The sequence below is a fragment of the Lepidochelys kempii genome, chromosome 4 (genome assembly GCF_965140265.1).
Source record: "Lepidochelys kempii isolate rLepKem1 chromosome 4, rLepKem1.hap2, whole genome shotgun sequence".
Taxonomy (NCBI): domain Eukaryota; kingdom Metazoa; phylum Chordata; order Testudines; family Cheloniidae; genus Lepidochelys; species Lepidochelys kempii.
The window spans coordinates 9,364,824-9,385,404 of record NC_133259.1 but is presented as its reverse complement, the minus strand read 5'-3'; the positions used below and the strand labels follow the sequence as shown (position 1 = coordinate 9,385,404).

General features: G+C 45.7%; 1 protein-coding gene across 6 annotated transcripts in view; it reads right to left on the bottom strand.

The window, feature by feature from the left end:
- Positions 1 to 20,581, bottom strand: part of WRN (WRN RecQ like helicase) — a 112,078-nt gene that overhangs the window by 68,841 nt on the left and 22,656 nt on the right. For 5 of the 6 annotated variants that reach the window (XM_073340321.1, XM_073340320.1, XM_073340326.1 and 2 more), the window contains exons 3-5: positions 14,101 to 14,216; positions 13,017 to 13,162; positions 7,379 to 7,527 (exon numbers count right to left, since the gene is read on the bottom strand). In XM_073340321.1, coding sequence (XP_073196422.1) covers positions 7,379 to 7,527; positions 13,017 to 13,162; positions 14,101 to 14,216 — 411 coding nt within the window. The remainder of the gene's footprint in view (positions 1 to 7,378; positions 7,528 to 13,016; positions 13,163 to 14,100; positions 14,217 to 20,581) is intronic. The other variant, XM_073340325.1, reaches the window with a different exon arrangement.

Genomic DNA, 20,581 nt, shown 5'->3' with positions numbered 1-20,581 from the left:
TTAGGAAATGCCAGTATTAAGGTTTCCATTAGAACCCTAGTTCATCCCCTTGTGTGTATGCATTAGGATACAGTCTTTAATTACATGAGCCCAATAATACATTTTCCACAGGACCCTGCCTCGTTTAATGGCCCCTCCCTCCTACTGTTATAGTACGTCCCCATGTGCTGCTGCCTCCCCGCCACCCTGCGTCTTTTCCCCTACCTCCTCACCCTTGTTCCTTAATTCTCTGCAAGTCAAGCAGCTCGCTCCTTCTCCTCCGTACCGTCTAGGTATCAGCTGAGAAGGCACTGTCAGCACGGGAGAAACAGGCTCCCTGCTTTCAGTTTCTGTTCCTAGCACCACAGCAGCTTTTGTCTGCCAGGAAGAACAACTGCAGAGAAAGTCCAGTTCAGCCCCCGGACGGCGCGCGCTCAGTCACTCTGTGGGAATAGTGCATGTGCAGTCCAGTCACATGTGGGAGCTGCCAGTGGCCAGAGCATGTCAGTGCAACAGAATTTTTGGGAAACGTGGCTTCTAAACTCTAAGAATCAGAGGGGTAGCTGTGTTAGTCTGTATCCACAAAAACAACGAGGAGTCCAGTGGCACCTTAAAGACTAACAGATTTATTTGGGCATAAGCTTTCGTGTGTAAATAACCCCACTTCTTCAGATGCATGGAATGGAAATTACAGATGCAGGCATAAGTATACTTTTATTATATACATATATTTAAAATATACACATATTTATGCCTGCATCTGTAATTTTCACTCCATGCATCTCAAGAAGTGGGTTTTTTTACCCACAAAAGTTTATGCCCAAATAAATCTGTTTGTCTTTAAGGTGCCACTGGACTCCTTGTTGTTTTTGTAAACTCTAAGAAGACTCTGTTTAGCATGTGCAAACTGAGATTTTCCAAAAGCTTGTAACTTGGTCACATTAGGGTGAATTTCAGAGGAACAATAAAAGGCACATTCCTGACACCTGGGCAAGTCCCCTGTCAAATTTTGAGCCTTTGCTCTGAAGCCTGGAAGCAACAGAGCTGGCTCAATGAAGCAGCTGTAAGAACTTTAACTTGGATAAGATAATGTATTGTCCCCAAACCTCATTCTCACGAACAGCTGAACCATTCTAGCTAAAACCTTCCAAAATAACATAACCTAGGTAAATGCTCAGCATAGAAAATTTCTGCCCAAGATTTCAAGTGAAATCTTGGGGAAAAAGTCTTGGGGCAATGTTAACTATACGCACACTACCTGCACCACCTACAAAATTAAACACTGGACCCAGTATGGAATCTAGAGTCATGCCACTGTCAACCTTTCATCATGAAGAAAATTGGTCATTGTGTCTGGATCAAAAACCAGTCAGGAGAGAATTCTTTGCCTCTCCCCCACATGACTACTTTAGTGGCTTTAAACAAAGGGCTGGTGGAAAGCGGACAGGTGTGAAGGAGCACACGGTGTAACAAATACCTTAAGGGAGGATTTATTGAAGATGTTACTCTATATCCTAGTAAAGTAAAGAGAAGTTGATAAAGTACAAATAAGAACTGAAAATAAAAAACAAACACTCAAATGGAAAAGACTGCCATTCAATTACAGCACAAGAAAACAGACAACTAAATATTGGCAAATTTCATAAGTGCTTCTATACAAATGCTAGAAGTCTAAATACTAAGATGGGTGAACTTGTGTGCCTGGTATTAAATGAGGATATTGATGTAATAGGCATCACAGAAACTTGGTGGGAATGATGATAATCAACAAGACATGGTAATACTAGGATACAAAATATACAGCAATGAGAGCAGGTCATGCTGGTGAGAGAGATGCACTATATGTGAAAGAAAGCACAGAGTGAAAAATAGTAAAAATTTTATATGAATCAAGCAGTATCATGGAATCTCAATGGATAGAAATTCCATGCTTGAATAATAAGAGGATAGCAGTAGGAATAAACTACCTACCTCCTGACTAGAATCACAACTGTCATTGTGAAATGCTCAAGGAAATTAGAGAGGCTACAAAACCCAAAAAATGTAATGATCAACAGGAGATTTCATCTATCCCCTACTGACTGGGAACATGTCACCTCGGGACAGGATGCAGAAATAACATTTCTAGACACCATTAATGACAGCTTCTTGGAGCAGCTAGTCCTGGGACCCATAAAGGGAGAGGCAATTCTTCATTTAGTTCTAAGTGGCTGTAGTGTGGCGGCTGCCCCACTCCATTAAGCAGGGGTTAAAAGCGGCCAAGCTAGGCTGATTGGGGAAGCAGCCACAGCTGTGGCCAGCTCAATCAGGGTCCAGCTGGCCCTTATAAGAGGGTTGTGGGCCAGAAGCTGGGGAGTCTCTCTCCAGCCCTGGAGGGAGAAGGGCTAGCTGCCTGAGAGGAAGGTACCTGAACTGGAGCAGTGCTGGGGAATAGGGCAAGGGAGCTGGGGAGCTCCAGCCTGGTAAAAGCCCAGGCTGCAGGCCTTGTTGAAGGCCTACAGGGGTACTGGGGCTGCAGAGATACAGCCTGGGAATAGACAAAGGCAGCAGGTCCTAAACCCTTGCCAATGATGACTGGCAGTAGCCACTGAGGAAAGGTGGGGATAGAGGGTTGGGGGTTCCCCTGGGAGGGGAGACACAGAGTGCTGGGGCAGAACCCCAAGGTAAAGGGGGCACCGGGGTCTGGAAGGGTGCCAAGGCCTGAGGCAGGCAAGATACCAGCCAGCAGAGGGTGCTCCGGAGCTGGAGTTGAGCTAATTCCCAGGATGACCAGCAGGAGGTGCCGCAACAGTGAGTCTTCGCATCGCTACACTGGTGCACAGGATCTAGTCCAAGAGCTAAATATAGCTGAATTGCTCCATAACAGCAACCATAATGTAATTAAATTTAACATCATTGTTGTGGAGAAAATACCAAAGAAACTCACCACAAGTAGCACTTAACTTCAAAAAAAGGGAACTTAAAAAAAGACAAGGAAGCTAGTTATATTGAAATTAAAAGGAACAGCCACAGGAGTGATATGCCTGCAAGCTGCATGGAAACTTTTTTAAAAAATATCAAACAGAGGCTCCAACTATGTGCGTATCCCCAAATAAAAGAAAATTAAAAAAAAAAAAAAACACACAGAAAGAGGCCCCAAAAAGTGCCACCATGCTTACACAGAGTAAAAAAGATGCTTAGAGACCAAAGGCATCCTTTAAAAATTGGAAGTCAAATCCTACTGCGGAAAATAGAAAGGCGCATACGCTCTGGCAAGTCAAGAGTAAAAGCATAATCAGGCCGGCCAAAAAATAATTTGAAGAGCAACTTGCAAACGACAGAAAAACTAACCGCAAAAAAACAAAAACATTAAGTACATCAGAAACAGAAAGCCTACCAAACAACCAGTGGGACCACTGGTTGGATCAAGGTGCTGAAGGAGTACTCAATGAAGGCAAGGCCGTTGTGGAGAAGCTAAACGAATACTTTCCATCAGTATTCACTGAAGAGGATGAGGGGGAGATTCCCAGTCTTTTTAGGTGACAAATCTGAAGAACTGCCTCTTACTGAAGAGTCAGTAGAGGTGGTTTTGGAACAAACTGATAAATTAAACAGTAATAAGTCACCTGAACCAGACCCAATCCCTGTGGGACCCCACTTGATAAACCCTTCCAGCTTGACTGTGAACCACCAATAACTACTCTCTCTGGGAACCATTTCCCAACCAGTTATGCACCCACCTTATGTTCTTAACTGGTTCTTCTTTATCCACTACTTCACGGATATATTCAAAGAATTCTAACATATTAGTCAAATATGATTTTCCTTTGCAAAAACCATGCTAATTAGACCCTATCCTATTGTGATATTCCAGGTGACTTATTCTATTTTTAAGTATTGTTTCAACCAATTTCTCAGGTAATAGTTAAGTCTTTCTGTGATCTCCAATTCCCTATATCACTCCTAGGCCAAGTTTACACTACCTCTTACTTCAGTATAACTTATATTCCTCAGGAGTGAGAATAACGGCTTGGCTAACCTTGCAAGTTAGAGCGCATTAAATCAGTCCCGGGCGCCCTAACTCCTGAGGTGTCCACACTGGCAAGGCATTTAGAGCACCTGGACTCTGCAGCTGGAGCGCTCCTGGTAATCCACCTCCACAAGAAGCACAGAGCTTGCTGCGCCCGGGCTGGAGCACCACGGTGTCAGTGTGGACGAGGTGTTGCATTACTGCGCTGTGATTGGCCTCCGGAAACATCCCATAATCCCCTGAAGTCAAGTGGCCTCTCTGGTCATTGTTTTGAACTCTGCTGCAGGCATGCAGCTATCCCCTTTGAAAGCTCCATTTCTGACAGCCAGCATGCTTATCTGCTCCGGGACACAAAGCAAACCATTACTGTGGAATGCTCCTGCTGCAGAGGCAGGCTGTAAGGGAGTGGCTGCCTCACTCCCGCCGAACAGAGGGTTAAAAGCAGCCCTGGAGAGGGCCATGGCTGGGAAAGAGTGAAAGCAGCTGAGGGAGTAGCTGACCACAGGTGTGGCCAGCCCAATCAGGCCACAGCTGGCCCTATAAAGGGGCTGTGAGCCAGGAGCTGAGAGGAAGGGCTCTAGCCCTGGAGTGGGAAGGGCTAGCTGCCTGAGAGAAGGTACCTGAAATGGAACTGTGCTGGGGAAAGGCAAAGGGAGTTGGGGAGCTCCAGCCTGGTAAACGCCCAGGCTGCAGGCCTTGTTAAGGGCTCAAAAGGTACTGAGGCTGCAGAGAGACAGCCCGAGGATAGGCAAAGGCAGCAGGTCCTAACCCCTTGCCAATGACGAGTGGCCATGACAGACTGCAGTCAGCCCCAGTGAGCAGGGGCTAGACAAGAACTGGCAGTAGCCACTGAGGCAAGGTGGGTTTAGGGGGTTGGGGGTTTCCCTGGGAGGGGAGACCCAGAGTGTGGGGGTACTGCTGGGGCAGAACCCCAAGGTAAAGGGCACTGGGGTATGGAGGGACACAGGGCCAGTGGCAGACGAGACACCAGCCTGCAGAGGGCTCTCCGGAGCTGGAAATAGCTAATTCCCAGGACGACCAGCAGGACGTGCCGCTCCGGTGAGTCTCACCTCACTGCACAGGCATTTCTCTCTGTGTGCGACTGTGAGAGAGAGCGGGTGAGGGGTGGGGAAGGGGAAGTGGGGGCTGATGTCAGGTTTCCCCCCTGCCGCTGTCTGAACTTACAAGACAGCACACTGACACACTCTGCCCCCCAAAACACCCAGTCTCTCCCCCCACATACACACCACACACTCCCTGTCAGACTCGCCACCCCCTCATTTGAAAAGCAGCTGGCCATCTAGGAGGATGCCCGTGGAGCAAGGGGATTGGGAAACCTGCCCCATTAGGCACTGCAGCCCTTTCCAAAGCACGCGGCAGGCACCTACACACTGGGAGAGCTACCACAACGCACCGCTCTCTGTGGCGTTGCAAGAGCTGCTCACGCGGACACGCTCCACGGTCACAAGGAGCCCAGTGTGAACACACGGCCGCGCTTTCCCGGCTGCGGTCTCCCAGGGCTGGTTTAACTCCCGGCGCGCTACAGCTGCGAGCGTAGCCGTAGCCAACGCCATTCCCCGAGCCACGTAAGTGACACCGACTAAGCGCCGCTGTGTATAGCACTATTTTTGGCGGGACAGCTTCTCCCACCAACATAGCCACCACCTCTTGCGCAGGTGTATTTATCATGCCGACAGGAGCGCTCTCTCCCGTCGACATGCTACAGCTGCGCCACTGGTGTAGACCAGCCCCTGGAGTCCTATAGCTATACGTACAACATTTGCTGCTCTCCAGTCCTCTGGAACAGTAAGGGTAGAGAACAGACCCTTTGAAGGGCGCCATCATATTCACTGACTTTTTTTTGGGTCTCTAAGATTTGTGCCGTCAGTTTAAGACTAACCCTTTACACAAATTCAAAGATTTCTTTGAGATGAGCACAAGGTATTTGAAACACACATGCGAATTAGGAGGAAATTAAAAGTTGTTCACAGGAAAGAAGGGATAATTTAATCCAATATGTTGTAAACATAATATGGTGATGTTTCAATCTAACTAAGTTTACATTCACCTTAGCAATTTTTAGGGATTTTTATTTTCTATAATGAAGTTTTACTCAAAGACAACCTGAGTTGCGTTCAGTGACTTAGCAGAGAGCAGCTCTGCCTCGTGCCCCAGAGAAAAGCTATCCACTCTGACTCTGAGGTGGCTGAGTCAGGAAAAGGATAATGATCTAAGCAATGGGACAAATGCAAGGCAACGGTGGGGAACCCTCCCAGGGCAGATGAAATTCAGTGTTGATAAGGAATAATCTGAATTCCTCATAACCCTTAACTGAATTCTAAATAATTAACTGCATCCACTCTGGAGAATGACCTGGGCATCATTGTAGACAGGGCAATGTGCAACAGCAGCCAGGAAAAACAAACAGGTGTTAGGGTTCAAAGGAATAGCATGGAGAATACTATGGAAAAATATTCTCTTTACATGAATCAAACATTTGTCCTCACCTGAAATGCGGTAATAGGGGCATGGAAAAAATCTCATCTATTAATTGATATCTAAAAGATTGAAAAACTTTACACCTTAGAGAGGGGACATGATACAAGTTTACAAAATAACGAATACCATAGGGACTGTGGCTCAAACTTCTCTTCACCCTCTCTCATAATGCAAGGACAAGGAAATTGAAAGGAATTGAAAGATGGCAAATTTACAATGAGTAATTGAACTACTGTATTCTCTACCACAAGAGATCACTGAGACAAAGAGCTTAGTGCGATACGCAAAAGGATGAAACATTTATATGGATAACAAGAATAGCTAGTTAGAGCAGTAAATATTTAACAAAAGTGAGTTTTGGAAGGTCATGCTTCACGGCATAAGCCAGACCATAACTACTGGGGATAGAAGGAATTTTTCCCTGGGACAGGTTATCCCATAACTGCCAACTGCAGAGTTTCTTGCACCTTCTTCTGAAGCATCTAGTACTGGCTACTGTTAAATACAGGACACTGGACTAGACGGACCTTGGGTCTGATCCAGTCTGACAATTCCTGGTAGTAAACAATAACAGGAAATAAAATTCGATTGATTTAAAAAAAAAAATGGTGTTCCTAATGGAACAAAATGGCCAGAAACAGAGCTGAGGGGAAAAAAAGATCTGTGGGAAAATCAAATACACTGTGCAATGAAAATAAAGGCATTTAATACTGTAGCTCTTACTTGAGTTCCTTCCAAATTCAAACACTTTAAAAAGTGTCACTTGGTAATATTTATCTCTGGTAACAGATCTACAGATTATGAGTGGGGCCACATTTGGACTTCAATGAAAACAAAAGACTCCCTTTATTAGCACAATGAAGACCCCCCTCCATGAAACTGAATTTTTACTTTTTCGTTGGCGACATCAGCCAGTTCTACAAAACTCTTCAGCTTGATTTCAAAGTCGCTCATCAGCTTCCACTGATCTCCTTCAATTCCTACTCCAACTTTTTTAACATCTTCATCTTCAAGCAATCTTTTGAGTCCCTTGGGAAAACCTAAAACAGATTAGATCCAAATATAATCAACTATATGACAAAAGCTGCCAGGTTTTAATTTCGTATGGAAACAGGTGGAATCCTATCAAGGATAAATTTGGGCAATCTACTTTTTTACTGTAATAGCCAAATGCTTATTACCTCTGCATCTATAAAGCAGTCAGCTTAGCCATCAAACAAGTACATGTGATCTCTAGTATGGCACTTTAATGCCAACGCAGGCCAGTCAGTTTATATTTTGTGCTAGCTGGAACTCTAACTGGTTATAGTATAATTTCATCTGGAGGCAAGCAACACTGAAATTATGCAAAAGTTTGGTTTTTTTTTCTTATGGAAACAACAGATCAAAAAAAGACTTCTAATCTGATATTTACTTCTAAGCCCTGGTCTACACTAGGACTTTTAGGTCGAATTTAGCAGCATTAAATCGATGTAAACCTGCACCCATCCACACGATGAAGCCCTTTATTTTGACTTAAAGGGCTCTTAAAATCGATTTCCTTACTCCACCCCTGACAAGTGGATTAGCGCTTAAATCGGCCTTGCCGGCTCGAATTTGAGGTACTGTGGACACAATTCGACGGTATTGGCCTCCGGGAGCTATCCCAGAGTGCTCCATTCTGACCGCTTTGGACAGCACTCTCAACTCAGATGCACTGGCCAGGTAGACAGGAAAAGAACCGCGAACTTTTGAATCTCATTTCCTGTTTGGCCAGCGTGGCAAGCTGCAGGTGACCATGCAGAGCTCATCAGCAGAGGTGACCATGATGGAGTCACAGAATCGCAAAAGAGCTCCAGCATGGACCGAACGGGAGGTACGGGATCTGATTGCTGTACAGGGAGAGGAATCCGTGCTATCAGAACTCCGTTCCAGTTTTCGAAATGCCAAAACCTTTGTCAAAATCTCCCAGGGCATGAAGGACAGAGGCCATAACAGGGACCCGAAGTAGCGCTGCATGAAACTTAAGGAGCTGAGGCAAGCCTACCAGAAAACCAGAGAGGCGAACGGCCGCTCCGGGTCAGAGCCCCAAACATGCTGCTTCTAAGATGAGCTGCATGCCATTTTAGGGGGTTCAGCCACCACTACCCCAGCCGTGTTGTTTGACTCCTTCAATGGAGATGGAGGCAATACAGAAGCAGGTTTTGGGGATGAAGAAGATGATGATGAGGTTGTAGATAGCTCACAGCAAGCAAGCGGAGAAACCGGTTTTCCCGACAGCCAGGAATTGTTTCTCACCCTGGACCTGGAGCCAGTACCCCCCGAACCCACCCAAGGCTGCCTCCTGGACCCAGCAGGCGGAGAAGGGACCTCCGGTGAGTGTACCTTTTAAAATACTATACATGGTTTAAAAGCAAGCATGTGAAAGGATTACTTTGCCCTGGCATTCGCGGCTCTCCTGGATGTACTCCCAAAGCCTTTGCAAAAGGTTTCTGGGGAGGGCAGCCTTATTGCATCCTTCATGGTAGGACACTTTACCACTCCAAGCCAGTAACACGTACTCGGGAATCATTGTGCAACAAAGCATTGCAGTGTATGTTTGCTGGCGTTCAAACAACATCCGTTCTTTATCTCTCTGTGTTATCCTCAGGAGAGTGAGATATAATTCATGGTCACCTGGTTGAAATAGAGTGCTTTTCTTCAGGGGACACTCAGAGGAGCTCATTCCTGCTGGGCTGTTTGCCTGTGGCTAAACAGAAATGTTCCTCACTGTTAGCCACAGGGAGGGGGGAGGGTTGAGGGGGTAGCCACGCGGTGGGGGGAGGCAAAATGCGACCTTGTAACGAAAGCACATGTGCTATGTATGTAATGTTAACAGCAAGGTTTACCCTGAAAGACTGTAGCCACTGTTTTATAAAATGTGTCCTTTTTAAATACCACTGTCCCTTTTTTTTTCTCCACCAGCTGCACGTGTTTCAATGATCACAGGATCTTCTCCTTCCCAGAGGCTAGTGAAGCTTAGAAAGAAAAAAAAAACACACTCGAGATGAAATGTTCTCCGAGCTCATGCTGTCTTCCCACACTGACAGAGCACAGACGAATGCGTGGAGGCAAATAATGTCAGAGTGCAGGAAAGCACAAAATGACCGGGAGGAGAGGTGGCGGGCTGAAGAGAGTAAGTGGCGGGCTGAAGACAGGGCTGAAGCTCAAATGTGGCGGCAGCGTGATGAGAGGAGGCAGGATTCAATGCTGAGGCTGCTGGAGGACCAACCCAGTATGCTCCAGTGTACGGTTGAGCTGCAGCAAAGGCAGCTGGAGCACAGGCTGCCACTACAGCCCCTGTGTAACCAACCGCCCTCCTCCCCAAGTTCCATAGCCTCCACACCCAGACGCCCAAGAACACGGTGGGGGGGGCCACCGGCCAACCAGCCACTCCGCCACAGAGGATTGCCCAAAAAAAAGAAGGCTGGCATTCAATAAATTTTAAAGTTGTAATGCTGTGTGGCATTTTCCTTCCCTCCTCCACCACCCCTCCTGGGCTACCTTGGTAGTCATCCCCCTATTTGTGTGATGAATGAATAAAGAATGCATGAATGTGAAGCAACAATGACTTTATTGCCTCTGCAAGCAGTGATCGAAGGGAAGAGGGGAGGGTGGTTAGCTTACAGGGAAGTAGAGTGAACCAAGGGGCAGGGGGTTTCATCAAGGAGAAACAAACAGAACTTTCACACCCTAGCCTGGCCAGTCATGAAACTGGTTTTCAAAGCTTCCCTGATGCGTACTGCGCCCTCCTGTGCTCTTCTAACCGCCCTGGTGTCTGGCTGCGCGTAACCAGCAGCCAGACGATTTGCCTCAACCTCCCACCCCGCCATAAACGTCTCCCCCTTACTCTCACAGATATTGTGGAGCACATAGCAAGCAGTAATAACAGTGGGAATATTGGTTTCGCTGAGGTCTAAGCGAGTCAGTAAACTGCGCCAGCGCGCCTTTAAACGTCCAAATGCACATTCTACCACCATTCTGCACTTGCTCAGCCTGTAGTTGAACAGCTCCTGACTACTGTCCAGGCTGCCTGTGTACGGCTTCATGAGCCATGGCATTAAGGGGTAGGCTGGGTCCCCAAGGATACATATAGGCATTTCAACATCCCCAACAGTTACTTTCTGGTCTGGGAATAAAGTCCCTTCCTGCAGCTTTTGAAACAGACCAGAGTTCCTGAAGATGCAAGCGTCATGTACCTTTCCTGGCCATCCCATGTTGATGTTGGTGAAGCGTCCCTTGTGATCCACCAGAGCTTGCAGCACTATTGAAAAGTACCCCTTGCGGTTTATGTACTCGGCGGCTTGGTGCTCCGGTGCCAAGATAGCGATATGGGTTCCGTCTATGGCCCCACCACAGTTAGGGAATCCCATTGCAGCAAAGCCATCCACTATGACCTGCACATTTCCCAGGGTCACTACCCTTGATATCAGCAGATCTTTGATTGCTTGGGCTACTTGCATCACAGCAGCCCCAACAGTAGATTTGCCCACTCCAAATTGATTCCCAACTGACCGGTAGCTGTCTGGCGTTGCAAGCTTCCACAGGGCTATCGCCACTCGCTTCTCAACTGTGAGGGCTGCTCTCATCTTGGTATTCATGCGCCTCAGGGCAGGGGAAAGCAAGTCAAAATTCCATGAAAGTGCCCTTACGCATGCGAAAGTTTCGCAGCCACTGGGAATCGTCCCAGACCTGCAACACTATGCAGTCCCACCAGTCTGTGCTTGTTTCCCGAGCCCAGAATCGGCGTTCCACAGCATGAACCTGCCCCATTAGCACCATGATGCTGGTGCAGGGCCTATAAACAGAAGTGGCCTATTCTCCACCAGATATGTGGGTGCTTTCTATTCTGGACATCTTACTTAGAAGCCTAATTATGATTTAAGGCCTGACTTCAGGAACCCACCTTGGACTATTCTGGCCATAATCTTTAAAGCCCTAAACCACTTGTAAATCTGCACCCAAATATATTCACACCTAGTGCAAAGCTCAAGTTTGGAAAGTAGAAATTGAGCAAGTTTCTAACTTGATAAGTATTTGCAGACTCAACATTTCACCATGTGTGTCTGGCCTACATTTTATGATACAATCTTGGTACTTGTATGGTCCCCATTCTGAACAGACTCCAAAGTTTATGTTGGATTATTGTTCATGGACTAGGGTTTATATTTAGGACTCTATACACCCCTCAATTCACAGGGCATCTCCTACTGATATGAATGGAAGGTTGACATAAAAATCCAGGAAGTAACATACATACCCTTCAACTAGTAACTCAACTTTTATTTATTCGCATCCTATGTTCAATGTCATCACATTTATCATCACTCAGTGGGAAAATCGCTACCTTTAGGATCACCAGCATGTCTGCCCTTGTTTCTCTTCTTCCTCTATCCTCCTTTCATCATTTCTCTCCCTCTTTCATGTCTTTGTACCTTTCTTCCATCTGAATTTCCTACCCTTCAACAGTGCCCCACCACATTTGCTAAAATAAGCCATTAAATACAGACATTTAAAGCGTCATCATCAAACATTAGAGTGAACACCCCAATGAGATTAACAACCTCTTTCACACAGCTTCAGAACATCTGCCGACACATGACAATAACATTGCATCAGTTTACTCTCTGTTCATTTAGGTGGTTTCATTCACAACCATAAAAGTGCAAGTTCTACAGACACTACATACCAGGCTTGCCACAGATACATCAAGCAAGCTAGAACTAGTCTGCACAGCAGATACTTGGTACCTCCCCTATAGGAATACAGGATAACACACAGATTTTAAGAACCAACAGCATTCTGACCACTCGTAAGGTTTTTAGCCAGTCGAGCCAAGGTAATAAGGGTCATTGTCATCAAAATGTAGGCCTACCGTTTCATTTCTGTGGAGGGGAGGAGAAAACAAATTATATTGGGCAAATGGTATGAATGTTTAATATTTTTTATTTTAGTAAAGATAGCTTTCCTGAATTCAAACCCTTCCTCAGGAGCACAAGAAAGTGACTGTGTAAATAAGCTATGACAGTCGTCTTCAAAGAGAAATGAAAACATTAGCAGAGTAAATGAGAAGGAAACTTTCCTTCCTCCTTGTTTGGAAACAATGGGAGATGCTGGATACTGAGCACTTTAGAAAATCTGGCCACTTCATTTAGGTGCCCATATGGGACCTACTGGATACTAAACTCTTTCGAAAAAAATCTCTCTCAAAATTGATCCAGCTTTAATTTACAATGCTAATAATACAGATAAAGATTTTTTAATTAAATTAATTACATATTAACAGTGGCACTTTCATGATATAAACTACCTATATGGACCGACAGAGACCAATGTACCTATACAGAATTGCATAGTTGGATATGTGCACTATAGTGGGGGTGGGTTTTCTCTATCAGCGGAAACAGGAAGTACTGTCTGCTTCTGGAGGCAAAAGCACAGAACAAGTAACCTAAAACAGAGAGGCAATTCATGTCCATGTGAACCAGAGCACAGAAAGAATGACACTGACCTGACATTGATGAAATGTGAAACAAGTAGCATTTTTTCTCAGATACACATATTTGGATTAGGGCGACTTTCCCTACTTTCCCTTTAGTATATGATGGCGGCCATTCAATGTCAAATCCTATCACATCTCCACCAGACAGGTTTCTTCTGAAGAGAAAATAGTTGATTAATTCCCATTTAGTTATTCTGCTACACATATATCTATCATATATGACAACAGGATAGCTTACTTTAAAATGAACAACTAAACGACTCCCTGTTCAGGGGCTGTTAGCAGAGTTGTAGTCAAACAGCCTCCACGCTAAGGGTGAAATTCACCCTACTACGAAGGGCCCACCTGAAACCTTCCAAATAACGTATACCCTTAACTACAGGTCCTATACAGTACAGACAGCCATTTGTTGGCCTGCTGGGCCGTAATTAAATTCACCCCAAGGGAGAGAGAAACAGAAACTGGCCACTCCTTCCTTATATATATTTTTGGAAGTTCTCATAACTATTTTTCTCAATTTATTGATGATTTTATGTTAAGTTTCTCCCCAAAAATATTGTATGCACTATGTACTGGATATCTTTAGGCCCTAATCTTGCAGAGATTCAAACAAATACGTTACACACTGTAGTCCTACTGAAATTATTGAAATCCATGGAGTTAGTCACAATATGAAAAGTTACGCATTTGTAGAGTCTGACAGGATTTGCACTTTAAAGACTGCTGCCCCCAGACATGAAGGCTCACAAAAAGGGTACAAATGCAGAACTACATCCAGTCAGCTAAAGTTAAAAGTTTATTTCTAAATTTCCATTCACTCCAGACATCATTCAGTAGCATTTATGGATAATTTTTAGTCCTAAGAAACTGTAACTTCACTTGGTGATTGTAAACAACATTGTAAAACCAGACAGAATTCTGCTACTTATACTAAAGAGAAGACCTCGATTATCTCCAGACATTTTCTATGGCTGAGTAGCTGACCCAGTCTGTGTATGAAAATTGCACAACAGGTATAGATGTGCACGTGAAAAAACACAAACCCTTCTGAGGCAGAGATAGAGACACACCAAGAAAACAAGCAAGCTTTTACCTGATATCTTCTGACAGAAAGGAACAGTCGCTGGCATCGTAGCTGTAAACAACAGAGCCATGGAACTCTAAGAAAGGCAGGTCATTTTCCAGAACACTCCTCTGACCATGAGACTTCTGTTTAACAGCATTTAGAAGAGGATCTGTTATAGGACATATTAAGCCACATTGCAAATACATTCACTAGCACTACAGTTGTTGCACAACTGTCTTAAAGCCATAGTCTTGGCTACCAAAACAATTTTGGGATTGGTTTGTTACTATAAAACTATTTAGCAGAACAGTTACGAATTTTAAAATAGACAGCTCATAGCACCACCCTTTATTAAAGACCCGGTCTTCAGTTGCTTACAAATTTGCCAAACTTTAACCATTTGGGCTGAAATTTTCCAAGCCAGGTGTCAACCTTTTATTGACCTGTTTTTGTAAAACTTCAGCCAAAACAGTTCATCATTTCTGAGAACAAGGCTAGGGGAAAATACGTTTTGTCCAGGTTAAAAATTTCTGGCAACCTTTTCTTCAAAATGCTTTAGCATCTCCATGCTGTGGAGCAGGAACCTGAAATATGTCAGGAGATAGCTTTCGAGTCAGGGATGTGCCTTTTAGCATCCCTGTAAAAAGGAGCCCCATTTTGGCCAAGTTATAAATCTATAACAAATTGCACATGTTCAGCTGAGACTTGTTAGGGCTTAGCAGATAAAATCTCCAAGGATTCTGACTTCAGTGAGCTATATACCCATTCACAAGTGGAGCAAATTAATGTCACAGAGGCAACCTAAATTCTGGCATTTCCTAGTTTTTGGAATGTTTGAATTTGCAACCTTAATAATGTTATTTTAATATAGTTTTTGTGGTGCAATACATGGAAATATGAAATTTGTAGAATTCCTTAAAATGAACAGAAAATTTCCTATCAATTATTTCCTTTCTGCAAGCAGCATCTCTCACAATTCTGGATGTCTGGGAAGTAGCAAGCAGCGATCAGACGTAAGGAGGGGTGTAAAACAAGAGTTTGGTAGAAAAGAAGTACCCCCCTTTTGAGTGAGCACACCCAAAAGCCCTATATTATTTCTGGACCACCACCCACAGCACCTTTCTGCCAAAGGAGGCCTCTGCAGAAGAAAGTCAGTTTTATAGTGCTTAATGAAGGTGTTAGCTGCAGACCAACTGTCCGCTTTGCCAGTTCCATAGGGGACACATTTTCTCATGGCGCCTACAAGGTTGCTACAGATCTCGTGGAGGGCGCCGTGATCACTTCTGAGCTAGGAACCGCCAATGATTTGTAGGCTTCCACAATATAGTCTAATCCACCTAGCAGCTGAGGACTTGGAAGCTCTAAGTCCCTGCCATTTTGAGTGGAAGGACAAGAATAGAGAGCCCAATCTTCCTGAGGACTGTGTACTCTTGAGAGAGATGTCAGAAGAGCCTTAAAAACCTCGGGTATGCCGTGTCTTCTCTGTTTGCTGCTGTGGTTTTGGACAGAACAAAGGAAGCACAACCTCTTGAGAGCCATAGAAGTAGGAATTTAGGAAAAATAGATTCTGGTGTCCTGAACCCCACCTTGACCTCATGGAACATGCAGTAAAGGCTCCTGCATAGATAAGACTGCCAGCTCTGACACTCACCTGTCGGATGCAACAGCTACTAAAACACATCTTAATGGACAAATAAGAACACTGAAATCAACTGTTCGAGTGGATGGCTTGTCAGGGCCCTCAAAACTAGCAGTAAATCCCATTTTGGGAAGAGTGGCCTGGCTGACGGACTGGCTAACCAGGACTGGCTCCAAGGAATCTGGCTACCTGTGGATTGTCAGCCACGAGGAAACCTAAGCATGTTGTGAATAGCATGCTACAAAGAGTGGACACCCACGGGCAACTGTACTGGGTTGAAGGCTTCTGTCTGTGTCTTTTTGGAAGAAGTCCAGAATGGTTGGAATTCCAGGGTTTCTGGGATTTGCACTGAATTGGCGGGTGCAAGCTGCCCCCTCAACACTTCCCACCCCGGGCCCCAATTCCACTGTTTTCCCTAGAAGAATCTTTGTCCCTTTGCTGGTACGTCTGCAAAGATGAGGAGCGAAAAGAGTGCCTCTGTCTGAAGGCTGGTCCATAGACTCTCCTGAAGGCGCTTTGTGGGGAAGGGAGAGAGAGTGTGTGGATTTTGCCACATTGTCAGCCACCAAAGTATCCAACTTTTTCCCCAAAAAGCAGGGAAACTGTAAACTTGGCCGAGCATAGGACTTGCTCAGAGTGAGTATCCACCATCCAGGGTCAGAGCCATAGGTGGTACCTGGCTATTCAGCTAGAAGCCATGGCTTGGACTGGCAGCCTGATCGCATCCACTGATGCATCAGCTACAAATGCTGATGTTAAGGAGAGACTCTTTAAAATCGGCTAAGAGTCCTGTGGCACCTTATAGACTAACAGACGTATTGGAGCATAAGTTTTCGTGGGTGAATACCCACTTTGTCGGATGCATGTAGTGGCAATTTCCAGAGGCAGGTATAAATATGCAAGCAAGAATCGGGCTAGGAATAACGAGGTTAGTTCAATCAGGGAGGATGAGGCCCTCTTCTAAGAAGGCTCTTTAAAATGGAACCAAAGTCAAGGTGATCTCTGGGCTTAAGGCCTTTGAGATCTTCCATCCAGGAAAGAGATGCTCCAGCCAAACAGGTTGCTGCCAAGGACGCTCGAAGGGTGGCAGAGGAGACTTCAAAGTCCTTTTGGAGAGTGGATTCCATCTTTCAATCTATGGAATCCTTTGGGGAGAACTCCCCTCCTGAGGGAATAACCATATCCCTGGCGAGGGATACTACTGCAGCGTCCACCTCTGATGTTTCAGCAATAGAGGTCTTTGGCTCTTGAATGTCACAGACCCTGAGGTGGGGGGCTCTTGTGAACAGGCTTGCCCTTATCAGACTTGTTCCATTCATCCCTAATCACTTCCTTAGAGGAGGAGTGAAGGGAGAGCTAACAGAGTTTGAGACAGAAGGCTGGGTGCAGCCTGGGCACAATTCCCCATCTGCTGAGCCTGGAAAGGCTGCAATCACCGATGGAGCACTGCTTGGGTTTGACCCAGGGCTTTCCTAGCTGCTCTGCCATGTCTCTACAGGGGGAGAAGAGCAGGCAGGGAGACGCTGCAGTGGAGACTGAAGGAGGGTTAAACCTGAGGGATAACCAACCCAGGGAGGAAGAGGAGCACTGAAGAGGGAGAACACTGCTCCCCATTTCACAAAAACTGGGCAAAACAAGAGAAAACAGAAGAGTAAGGGTAGGAGAAACAGAAACTGCCACCATTTGCTGCTGCAAAGGCAGAGTCTGGCGGCAGGCGGAAGCAGAGGGGGCGTGGCTAGAGCATGCAGCGCCAAAAGGCTGAGCTACCCCCACGAAGCTGCAGAGAGGAGCGTAGCCAAAACACCCAGGAGCATGTGAAATGTTGGGCTATAGAAGAGTAATTTTTAAATTATTAGTCAGGTCCCCTGAAGATTAAAACTACCATATAAATATTAAGTGTAATATCAATTGTACTTGATATTTCATCTAATCTTTACTTGGTTTTTATTTTGTTCCTTCTTATAAAACAACCGATTATGTCTAAGAAATGGCTCAGGCCTTGTCCTTGCTACATATTAACAGAACTAGGATGGGACTAAAAAGTAGAGTAATCAGACAATGCTGGCTGTGACTATGTGGTCAGCGTAGATCAGGGTTTATCCTTAAACACCTGACACAATGCTGAACGCGGCTGGTCTTTGACAGCATCACGTTCGCTAATTCTGCTCTGTACAGAACATACAATTTTGTAGCAAAGATAAGCCATCAGTTAGTTGGGTATTTCTTACTGTAGTGTGTTATGTTGGCTACCAGCTTTGGAAACAACCTTGAATCACACCCACAGTAGAAAAATAATCCATAGCACCTTCAAGGCAACACAAACTGGCCAAATTGCATTTCATGGACATAGTAGCATCTTCATAGTTAGGGTTACATTCTAAAGTGGAAATAAAAATGTTCTCTGCAAACGTAGGTAGTAGCCTTTTTGGTGTGAAATTTCAGTTTTTATATCCTTTGAATTTTCTTTTTAGTTTTGGTTAAGGTGTTGTTTTTTTCTTTTTTGGGGGGAGATGGGCGGGGAGGTTGGTTTGGTTATTTTTTGTGTTGTTTTTTTTTAAATAGGATTTATAATTTGGCTCTGGCTGAAATTTGTCCATGGCAGTGCATCCACCTCTCGGTTGAGAGGTATATCCTGATAAGATCAGCTACAACCTTTGGGGATGGGGGAAACTGCATTTCAGATCTTTGTTGATAGTTATTAATCATAAGCAAAAATATTTGTACATAACTATGTGCCACTTATATTCAGCTGCTGTGTTGTAACATGCATCTTCTGCTCACAACAGAGAAATACCGTATGGGTTTTTGTTTGTTTGCTTTTTGTGAACATCTCCTGGGAGAGAAGGGTTCACGTACGGCAGAAACTGCTGACGCACGTAGTCTTCTCCGTAAGCAGCTGCAGGTATTACTCCTGGGGGAATGCTGCACCACTGCACATGTGCAGAATTTATGTCCCCCGCAGATTTATTTGCTTCCCTGCAGAAAAATGACTTTGTGACAGGGAAGCAAAGGGCAGTCATGCAACCCCCCTACTGCACCCTACTCTATAAATATATAGAGTTTCGTGGGTCCAGGGCAGCCAGCAGAGAGGTAAATCACTGTGGGACAGGAGGCAGGACTGGGGAAGACCCGGCTGGTGGCTCCTACCCTGCGCCAACTCAGCTGCCAGTCCCAGCTGGGCTAAGGAGGACAGGACTTCCTCTTCCCCTGCATAGCATCTGAGGCCGGGTCAGACCCACCCTCAGATTTCTCCCCTGGCTGCAGGAACCTCTGCAAACTCCCCACCCCTGGCCGCCCACTTCCTGAACCCATCGCTCCTCAGCTGCAGGGGGAGGGATCCCTGTACAGGGAGCTACTCCCCCATCCGTCCAAGCCCCATGCATCCAGACCCCCTCATACCCAGACCCTCCTGCTGAGCCTTGCCCCCACACTCAGAACCCCCAATGAGCCCCACACCCCCTGCCCCAGGACCACCCCAATGAGCCTCCCACACCCAGATACCCACCCCAACGAGCCTCAACCAACTGCACCTGGATCCCTGCCCCACTGCCCCAACATCTGGACCTCCCCTGAGTCCCCCACACACACCCGACCTCTCCCCCGCTGAGTCCCAACCACCTTTACCTGGACCTCCCTGCAGAGTCCCATTACCTTTGCACCCAGAACCCCCACGGAGCTGCCGCACACAGATTGCCCCACACAGAACCCTCTCAACCCACACCTGGATCCCCCCACACTAAGCCGCTCCACACTTGGATCCTGCCTTGCTGAACCTGCCTGCCTACACCTGGTGCACCTGGCACAGAGGGGCAGGGCCCTGCAGTGTTTCTGGGGCAAGCCCGGTCCTTGCACTAAGTCAGGGTTGGGTGCAGCCTCACCGCTGAGTCCGTGTCCCAGTGGGTGCTGCACAGTCATCATCTCCCACCTCTGTGCAGCCAGTGGCCTGTCCTCCCCACTGCCATGCTGGAGCCTCCACATTTGACAAATAAAATTTGCAGAATTTTAAAATATTGTGCACAGAATTTTTTGGTACAGAATGCCCTCAGGAGTAATGTACACACTCCTTCTCCACTGATCCCATTGTAATCATTCCCTCCCCGCACCCTCTCAACCCATTGAGTCTTCATGCATCCCCAAAACCCCTCTTAATAAAATACTCCATATAGGAAGACTGTGCAGGAAACAGGGTGTTAAACTTAGAAGTCGCGAGTCAGAGAAAGGTTAGAAGATGCAAAACTAGATGGATGGATGTCATACAAAAGGATCAGATCAGCTATGGCGTTTCCAAGGAACTGCTTCAAGACAGACTGGAATGGAGAAGGACTCAGAGAGCCAACCCCATACAAAGGGGACTAAGGTATGATGAAGTCACGTGCTTAACTTTGACCATGAGCAGTCCCACTGAACGTTCCCTGGGCACTGCACCTTGACGTGGTGGGAGAAAGTGTGTTTTTCAATGAACACGAGAGCTACGCTCACCCAAGGCTCTTACGTAAATTAAGTAGTCATGGGATAAGAGGGAAGATCCTTTCATGGATTGAGAACTGGTTAAAAGACAGGGAACAAAGGGTAGGAATAAATGGTAAATTTTCAGAATGGAGAGGGCTAACTAGTGGTGTTCCCCAAGGGTCAGTCCTAGGACCAATCCTATTCAACATATTCATAAATGATCTGGAGAAAGAGGTAAACAATGAGGTGGCAAAGTCTGCAGATAATACTAAACTGCTCAAGATCGTTAAGACCAAAGTAGACTGTGAAGAACTTCAAAAAGATCTCACAAAACTAAGTGACTGGGCAACAAAATGGCAAATGAAATTTAATGTGGATAAATGTAAAGTAATGCACATTGGAAAAAATAACCCCAACTAT